The 8994-nt window shown below is 54.8% G+C and overlaps 2 protein-coding genes across 5 annotated transcripts in view; one reads left to right on the top strand and one right to left on the bottom strand.

Annotated features, from left to right (window-relative positions):
* Nucleotides 1-132: 132 nt before the first annotated feature.
* On the bottom strand, nucleotides 133-8242 carry LOC122387365 (protein croquemort-like). 3 transcript variants are annotated; one of them, XM_043377490.1, is made up of 11 exons: nucleotides 8112-8155; nucleotides 7102-7238; nucleotides 5905-6109; nucleotides 5478-5638; nucleotides 4900-5041; nucleotides 4420-4632; nucleotides 4062-4270; nucleotides 3268-3410; nucleotides 2174-2322; nucleotides 1763-1836; nucleotides 133-497 (listed from the first exon to the last, which is right to left on the bottom strand). In XM_043377490.1, exons 3-11 carry the CDS (start codon nucleotides 6019-6021, stop codon nucleotides 224-226), a joined length of 1482 nt encoding a protein of 493 aa, XP_043233425.1. In that variant the 5' UTR covers nucleotides 6022-6109; nucleotides 7102-7238; nucleotides 8112-8155; the 3' UTR covers nucleotides 133-223. The 3 variants fall into 3 exon arrangements, with proteins under 3 accessions (XP_043233425.1, XP_043233426.1, XP_043233428.1); XM_043377491.1 differs by lacking the exons at nucleotides 7102-7238; nucleotides 8112-8155 and adding an exon at nucleotides 8209-8242; XM_043377493.1 differs by lacking the exon at nucleotides 8112-8155 and having other exon boundaries at nucleotides 7225-7244.
* LOC122387366 (pleiotropic regulator 1-like) overlaps nucleotides 8206-8994 on the top strand; it is a 7641-nt gene continuing 6852 nt past the window's right edge. The window contains exons 1-2 of one of the 2 annotated variants that reach the window (XM_043377495.1): nucleotides 8206-8536; nucleotides 8944-8994. The exon at nucleotides 8944-8994 is cut by the window's right edge and continues 56 nt beyond it. In XM_043377495.1, the coding sequence (XP_043233430.1) occupies nucleotides 8531-8536; nucleotides 8944-8994 (57 nt within the window). In that variant the 5' untranslated portion in view covers nucleotides 8206-8530. Of the gene's footprint in view, nucleotides 8537-8934 lie in introns of those variants that run through there. The other variant, XM_043377494.1, reaches the window with a different exon arrangement.

Here is an 8994-nt window from a genome sequence, read left to right on the forward strand (position 1 = left end):
TCGCCGGTCAGTCCGGCCGGCCTCTCAGGTCAGCGGGCGGCTGAGCTGACCGGTCACCGGCCTCAGGTCAGTGGGCGGCTGACCGGTCACCGGTCTCAGGTCACGGCTGAGCTGACCGGTCGGCGGCCTCAGGTCACGGCTGAGATGACCGGTCACCGGCCTCAGGTCAGCGGGCGGCTGAGCTGACCGGTCACCGGCCTCAGGTCACGGCTGAGGTGACCGGTCACCGCTCGCCGGCCGCGCCGTCCGCCGTGCTGTCGTCCAGCAGCGGCTCGCCGTCGGTCGGCGCCGGCCGGCTGCGCAGGGCGCCGAGCAGCAGCAGGCCGGCCACCAGCAGCGCGCCGCCCAGCGCCGCCAGTGTCAGACTGCCGGCAGACAGGACCGCCGGCAGCACGCGCGCGATCACAGAGAACCGGGCGGCGATCGCCGGCGTCACGTCCACCGTGTTCTCGAACCACAGCATCGGCACGTAGACGGTGGAGACGTTGCGCAACAGCCTGCCGACGGGCGGGCGGCGGGGCGGCGTCACGGCGCGCTAATGGAGCCGCCCCGTCTGTTTGGATGACAAATGCACCGGCGGACGGGATGGTACTGAATAGGAGCATTACGCAGCAGGAGTCGTCGCCAGCAGCATAGCTACTGGTGGTCTCCTGACGATTATCGAGGATGAATTCGGGATTCACAGGAAATATCACAAGAAAACATCACAGGAAAACAGGAAACGTCACAGGAAATAACAAAATTTATCATATAATAATTACATAATGAAAAAGGGAAAATAAAAGGCGACTTTGTGGAATTATCACCCTGTAGGTCATATTCATATAGGGTTTATCTAAACAGGTATGCGATACTTACATATTCGAGAGAATCAGATCGGATTGGCTGGCATCCGTTCACACAAAACGCGATCACTTTTGTGTGCGAAGTCTAAATATTTCCGATAAAAACTGTGCTGCAGTCCTGCTGCCCAGAGCTTTAGCTCAGCAAGGCAGTGTGTAATTAAAGGGACTTCGCGTAAGCCACTGACGGCCGGTGATTTTAGCAAATCATGCCAACCGGACCCTGTTCATTCGGGCTCCATCCGAGGTTCCCTCGATGACCGTCCCAAACTCCCCAGCTCCTGGCGGCCACTCTGCACTCCTGAACGGCAGTATCGCAATTTCTCTCCGAAACGGAACGCTGGTGACCGGAGATCTCGGCAAATGTACGCAAAATGCCGACGAAGGACCAAACGTATGGAATATACGGGTTTTGGCAATCTGGGCTACGGGAGAACACGAGGGCGGGACCGAACGGTAATCGCACGAGTCAGAGGAGAGCGAATGGTAGTGTTCTTTCCACAGGACTCGGCCCGGGATGCATCCGGACCTGCCGTTCAGCCGAAAAAAATACCCGCCAACCGACCACCGATCGACCCAGACTGGCCGGACCCCGACCCCCACCCCTCCCCCCGCTCTCAGGTCGGCCGGCCGTCAGCCCCCCCCCCCCTGTCCGAACCGACCAGAGCCCCCCCCCCCTCACTGCCCGGACTGACCGCAGAGCCCCCTCCCCCCACTGTAGTAACTGATCACAGAGGGCGGGCCGACCGCCCCCCCCCCTCCCCCTCTTTGGCCGATCATCGTGGTTCACCACTGGTTCATCGTGGTTCACCACTGGTCTCTGGGCAGTGCGGCCCCCTGCCGCGTCTACCGCTCGACGCCGGTACCCTCCACTCCCGAGGGAGACGACACACAGGCCTGTTACACTGGGCTGTACTCACACAACGTCTGTGTCGGGCCTCAGCAGCATGTTGATCTGGAGCCGGGCGCGGACGGCCAGTGGTACCCCGGTCAGCTGCGGGAGAGCCACAGAGGACGTCAGACGGCGGACCGGAACCGTCACAGCGGGGCGGAACATAGCGCCCAGAAACCCAGACACGGCTGAATGACATAGCGACGCGGGACAGAGAAACGCAGCACGGGACTGCAAAAACGCAGCGGAGGCCTACACAGCTGCAGCACAGATAAACAGGGCGCTAAAAACGCAGTAACGGGTCTCATAAATGCAGAACAGAGCCGCAGGACTACCTCACATAGCCGTATATTAAACAGACACAGCGCATGGTGTGGCCGGCAGTTTGCGTCCTCTTACGGCGCTGGGGCCCTATTTAAGCTGTGTACCATCCACTTACCGGCTCCACGGCGATGTTGAAGTTGTGCAGCGTCTCGTTGGGCTCCTGGCCCACGGTCTGATCCAGGACCGCCGGGTCGGCGTACAACATGTGCGGGAAGGAGACGAACGCGGGCACTCCGAACCGGCACAGGGTCTCATTGAGCAGACCTGCGGAGGGGGACGGACAGGGTCAGCAGACCTGCGGAGGGGGATGGACAGGGTCAGCAGACCTGCGGAGGGGGATGGACAGGGTCAGCAGACCTGCGGAGGGGGACGGACAGGGTCAGCAGACCTGCGGAGGGGGATGGACAGGGTCAGCAGACCTGCGGAGGGGGATGGACAGGGTCAGCAGACCTGCGGAGGGGGATGGACAGGGTCAGCAGACCTGCGGAGGGGGACGGACAGGGTCAGCAGACCTGCGGAGGGGGATGGACAGGGTCAGCAGACCTGCGGAGCGAGATGGACAGGATCAGCAGACCTGCGGAGGGGGATGGACAGGGTCACCAGACCTGCGGAGGGGGATGGACAGGGTTAGCAGACCTGCGGAGGGGGATGGACAGGGTTAGCAGACCTGCGGAGGGGGATGGACAGGGTCAGCAGACCTGCGGAGCGAGATGGACAGGATCAGCAGACCTGCGGAGGGGGATGGACAGGGTCACCAGACCTGCGGAGGGGGATGGACAGGGTTAGCAGACCTGCGGAGGGGGATGGACAGGGTTAGCAGACCTGCGGAGGGGGATGGACAGGGTTAGAAGACCTGCGGAGGGGGATGGACAGGGTTAGCAGACCTGCAGAGGGGGATGGACAGGGTTAGCAGACCTGCGGAGGGGGATGGACAGGGTTAGCAGACCTGCGGAAGGGGATGGACAGGGTTAGCAGACCTGCGGAGGGGGATGGACAGGGTTAGCAGACCTGTGGAGCGGCACAACGTCTCATTGAACAGACCTGCGGAGGGGGACAGACACAAGGGCCCAAGCAACCAACGGGAACACAGCCCGCCGGGCCATTACTCAGTAAAAGGTCTCAAAGGCAAACAATGACCTCCCTGCTTTGGACGGGCAGCGTTGCCGCCCACCTGCCGAGTATACTTCCCTGTCGCCGTTTCCGTCTCACCTGCCGGTGGGCAGTCGCCGGTGCAGAAGCACCAGTTGTCCGGGTTGGTCTGGGGCGCAGCGAACAGCAGCTCATCGGCCTGGTACCGGTACCCGTCCAGGCCGTACACCGACACCTCCTCCTTGTAGGGAATCCGCAGGGAGCTGCCAACACCGCCGGACAGGGGTCAGGGAGCTGCCAACACCGCCGGACAGGGGTCAGGGAGCTGCCAACATAGCCGGACAGGGGTCAGGGAGCTGCCAACACCGCCGGACAGGGGGTGAGGGAGGTGCCAACACCGCCGGACAGGGGGTCAGGGAGCTGTCAACACCACCGGACAGGGGTCAGGGAGCTGCCAACATAGCCGGACAGGGGTCAGGGAGCTGCCAACACCGCCGGACAGGGGGTGAGGGAGGTGCCAACACCGCCGGACAGGGGGTCAGGGAGCTGTCAACACCACCGGACAGGGGTCAGGGAGCTGCCAACATAGCCGGACAGGGGTCAGGGAGCTGCCAACACCGCCGGACAGGGGGTGAGGGAGGTGCCAACACCGCCGGACAGGGGGTCAGGGAGCTGTCAACACCACCGGACAGGGGTCAGGGAGTCGTCAACACCGCCAGACGGAGGTCAGGGAGCCGTCAACACCGGATAGGGGTCAGAGAGCTGCAACGCCAGTCAGGGAGCTGCAAAAAACATAGCCGGACAGGGGTCAGAGAGCTGCCCATGACACGCAGCACCGGACAGTGGACAGCACCAGCAGTGGACAGCACCGGACAGTACCGTACCGGAAAGTACCGTACCACGCAGTACCGTACCGGCAGATGTCCGTGGAGTAGAGCTCGACGTGGTCGCGCCGCCGCCGCGGGGGAAACAGCTCCCCCGTCGAGCCGTTGATCATGTTGCAGGGCGGCTGGAAGGCGGCCGTGGCGTTGGTGGTGTTCCAGTAGTGGAGCCGGCCCAGCTGGGTGACCTCGGCGCCCGTATCCATGTTGAATACGCCGTCGTAGTAGTTGGAGCCATTCCGCTGCGACGGAGAGGGGCGCGTCAGAGCCAGACAATCTCAGAGGAGAGAGCGTACACAGCGTCCGCACCTGACGGCAGCGACCGGCCGCCTCAGTAAGCCCGGGCTGACACAGTTTCAGTGGACCGCGGGGGACAGACCCGGCTACTCACGCTGTAGAACCAGGCGAACCTGTCGAACGGTATGGAGATGTTGGCCAGGTACTTGGCGACGGCGGCTGCCTCCAGCAGCGGGTCGTCGTAGCCGTCAAACAGCAGCTCGCGGGCCGTCTTCGTCACGAATATCTGCGAGCCCACCTGGTTCACCAGTTCGTTGAACATGAACTTTACCAGCAGGTTCATGTCCTTGATCAGCGCCGCCGCCGCCTGCCGGCCGGCAGGGTGGTGTCAGGACGAGTCACATGTTCAAGCACAGGCACTGGGACCGCGGGATGGGGTGAAGGCAGAACAAACCAATTCAACAACGCAAAATATGCAGTACCGACACGTTCAGACTACGTCCGGGCCAACAGGAGCAGCAACTCCAGCTGCTTCCCTCACCAGGAGTAGCAACTCCAGCTGCTTCCCTCACCAGGAGTAGCAACTCCAGCTGCCTCCCTCACCAGGAGCAGCACATTCGAGTCCCTCCCTCACCAGGAGCGGCACGTTGAGGCTGGTGACGTTGTCGTCCAGCCGGCCGGCCGACAGGTCCGGCTCGAAGTGCCACGTCTTCACCTGCTGGTAGGTGACGGTGTTGTTGGCGTTCCACGTCATGTTCACCTTCAGATGTTTCTCACTGCCGATAACAGGCTCGGTGTCAGGCGTCAGCTACTGCGGCCAGCGAGGGGACTCGCTCCGGGGAGAGGGAGGGAGAGGGGACATACAGACACGCACATGGTGGACGCATACCCGGGGCGACGAGATCAATCAATCTTATCCGACTAGCCAAGGAATAAGAGGGAGGATATAATACCGCTGTGCCATGAGTCTTCAGGCACGTCCACTCCCGGGTCTTCACACGCAGCACTTGACGCGCCGGGCACCCCGGGAGCCACACGAATGACACGGCGACCGATTGGATGCACGGCGACTGACTATGAGCGGTGACAGGTGTCGTATCGCTGCGGCGTCCCTCCCATCCAGCACCGTGCCCCGGAGTTCTATATGAGCGGACACACCATGGTCCGTCCCCCAGTTCCATCTGGGCGGAGCAGGCACCATCCGTTCCTCACCTGTACACGTAGGGGCCCAGCTGCTCCAGGACGGGCCGCGCGTGGCTCGAGACCACCTCGGCGGAATTAGTCACGTTCCACATGTAGAACTTCATGAAGATGGGCACGGGCAGCGTGCGCCAGAACTCGTAGCCCTCCGAGTCGGGAGTCAGGTGCAGCCGCTGCCGGAGGCACATCGGACGTCACGGGCGTCATATTGGATGTCACGGGCGGCCCGGGGCGCTGCCCCCGTGATATCGCGTCGAACGACCGTTCAGCAACCCCAATCCGGCCCCCGTAACTCCAATGGTGCCATAACGTAGCTCCGTGTCGTGTCAGCACCTTGCCGGGCCTGTCCCAGCTGGACAGTGACCCTACTCACACCTTACACCAATCCAGCTTCGGACCTAAGTAAGCACACAGACCCTGCTCCCAGCGGCACACTGACCTTGTCCAAGATGGAGTCATACAGCCGCTGGTGCAGAGTGACGGCCACCACACCGACCAACAGGGTGACAGCACCAGACGCCAGCAGACCACGCTGGCAGGCAGCAGAGGAGACCATCACAGCAACAGTCGGCACTGACTGATGCACTCAGCTGGCTCACCTCCTGGTACACGACAGAGCTGTCAAGCTCTCTGGTATGTGTAACCTGAAACAAATGCCACTGTCAGTCTGTCAGCTAAGTTGCTGCAGCAACAGACCAATTATCACCTATAAACTCAGCAGTAGATTAAAAATGCATATTATGTGCAAGGCTTATGATTACCTTATGATTATAGCACTTGTTTGTGTTACCATCTTGTTTGGACTTTCTAGAGAACAAAGTATCTTATTATCAGATCACGATGAAAAGAATAGATGAGCATACATCAACATTTTGACATTTTAAAGAACAGAATGGACATTGGGCATCAGCATGTATGTTAGTTGGTGGAAAGTTTTTCATCAATTACTTTTCACACAATCATGGGATACCTTCATTTCAATTTGATTATGTTTTCCCATGGCAACTTTACTTAAACTTATTTCGTCGACTCCATCTAGTAGATGCAGGATCATTTCTGATCGTCTTCCAATTATGTTAGCTGTCTGGATGATATAAATTTTCAGGACATCATAGTTGGGAGGACTCTTTAACAGTTACTCTTCTTGGTTATATTCTCAGTGAGTTCCTTGCGCACACGGGCTTGGTAGATATAATGGATGATCAAGCTTTGTGGCTTATCGGCGATGATGATAAGTTCTGCTGCTGGTAGCGTTCTGTTCAAGATAGTTTTGTATATTTTTTGAGCAGCTACTCTATCGTCTTTCAGTTTGTCACATTCAAAGAGCATGTGATACTAGTGTACTGGTGCTTTTAAATTGGTTTCTAGAAGGAATAAGTATCAGAAATGAAATCCGGAGATCTTAGAGTATCGTGTGAATGACTTGTCTTTACCCCTCTGTTTTGCGGACCTAAAGTAAATAAATACCCAAGGTTTGACGCCTAGGTTCACAGACTGTGCTCCTTTAACCAGCAGTTGGACCAGCAATGATGCTGACAATGAAGATACTTGACACTGATTCTTTATTATAATAAAAGCTTAAAAACTTTGTCATAACATTCTACACTTGATCAAAAGGAATAGGTACACATTTCACCTGAAAACCAAAACTTTTCTTCACTCTCCAGTCTGAGTCTCCAGTCCAGTGACAGGACAAAAAATCAGATACAGACAAAAAAACGTAACTGAAGCAAAGCACTATAAAAAATCACGTCAAGACCAGCCCTCAGTGCCCTGGACGATTCCATGACGGTTTTTCGTCCAGCAGATTTTCGTCGGACAATTTTTCGTCCGCAGATTTTCGTCCGACTTTTTTTCGTCTCGCATTTTTTCGTCTGTACATTTTTTCGTCTGTGCATTTTTTCGTCTGTACATTTTTTCGTCTGTACATTTTTTCGTCCGGACATTTTTTCGTTCGTATATTTTTTCGTCCGTGCAGTTTTTCGTCCGGACATTTTTTCGTCTACAATCTTAACGTAACCTAACCTAACCTAACCTAAACTAACCTTTAACCTAACCTAACCTAACCTAACCTAACCTAACCTAACCTAACCTAACCTAACCTTACCTACTGATGTTTGCCTACCGGGGGATAAGGAAAAAGCTACTTGCATGAATAGATTGCAAGCAATGGTAAGTCAAATATTTTTAGGTTAAGTGGTTATGCATCAGGCTTCAGGCCTTCGGCCTGAAGCCAGATACACAACCACTTAACCTAAAAATATTTGACTTACCATTGCCTGTAATCTCTCCTAAGGCATTGCCTTCGGCACTGCACTGCTTCGCCCCGAGTATTATTATGACGTCATTTGCCTCCACAGTTGAATAGCATTGTAGTATGTTTTCACTCAACCTTGGGTGAACAGACGTAAAATTTATTGAACGAAAAAATGTCCGGACGAAAATATGTACAGACGAAAAAATATACGAACGAAAAAATGTCCGGACGAAAAAATGTACAGACGAAAAAATGTACAGACGAAAAAATGCACAGACGAAAAAATGTACAGACGAAAAAATGCGAGACGAAAAAAAGTCGGACGAAAATCTGCGGACGAAAAACTGTCCGACGAAAAAATGTCAGACGAAATTTTGTCCGGACACGCCCTGGACCAGCCAAAACTTGAAAGAAGAATGGAAAGGCATTAAAATGTGTAAAAAGGAAATTGCGTGTTCAAAAACTTACCCAGCGAATTATACATACAAATTGCCCCTCTGTTGCCATGACAACATTCCAGAGAAGCGAATCAGAATTAGCGAGACAGGAAATGATGTGAACTCTAGCCACTTGCAGTCCATTTTCGAACAGATATACAAGATACACTTGGGACCGGTGCGTGTTTACTGTTTGCCACGCTGCAAGCCGAAGCTGGGCCAAAGCCGAATAAATGCTAAATATAGCAGTTACGGTTGAAATGCTGCAGTCGGTTGGTATAACTCACTGTTAAACTAATTAAATAGCGTTTTGCCATAATATTTTATCTTTGTCTGCTGAAGACGTCCGTTCAGCTCGCTTGTTCAACAACATGGAGGTAATGTATGGCTTATTGTTACGCCTTTAAGTACCTAGGTACTATGAATGAGCAGGTCATATACACTTTGCTATTTTTTACAACAATTTTTGGCCATTTTCATGCACAGGTCGTAAGTGTCTATTAAAATAACTACCTAAACTTGAACTTGTATTTGTCAGCTTCACCTGACTATGCATCATTCATGACAATTATCTGTGTGCTGTGTCTGCCTTACCAATTCCATTTTCTGATGGGTAATTTCATTGGTTCAGGAATACTCTGTTGATAAATGGGATATTTATTGTTATCAGTTTTTGCAATGAATTCAATACACCACAGATAACAGTAGTACAGTAGTACTACTGTACAGTAGTATTACTGTTATCTGTGAATACACATATGACATTGTGCCTTTAATGTTTCAGGATGTGCAAAAGCATTCGGTCCACACCCTGGTGTTCCGCTCTCTGAAGCGA

Source organism: Amphibalanus amphitrite, unplaced genomic scaffold, assembly GCF_019059575.1.
Source record: "Amphibalanus amphitrite isolate SeventyFive unplaced genomic scaffold, NRLGWU_Aamphi_draft 000284F_arrow, whole genome shotgun sequence".
NCBI classification, from domain to species: domain Eukaryota; kingdom Metazoa; phylum Arthropoda; class Thecostraca; order Balanomorpha; family Balanidae; genus Amphibalanus; species Amphibalanus amphitrite.

Bases quoted from the DNA above. Each gene is read 5' to 3' on its own strand.
- LOC122387365 (XM_043377491.1), bottom strand. From the start codon at position 6,021: ATGGTCTCCTCTGCTGCCTGCCAGCGTGGTCTGCTGGCGTCTGGTGCT. The intron at 5,639-5,904 runs GTCAGTGTGCCG...TGCCTCCGGCAG, and splicing joins ATGACTCCATCTTGGACAAG to CGGCTGCACCTGACTCCCGA. The intron at 2,323-3,267 runs GTGAGACGGAAA...CCCCCTCCGCAG, and splicing joins CGGCGACTGCCCACCGGCAG to GTCTGCTCAATGAGACCCTG.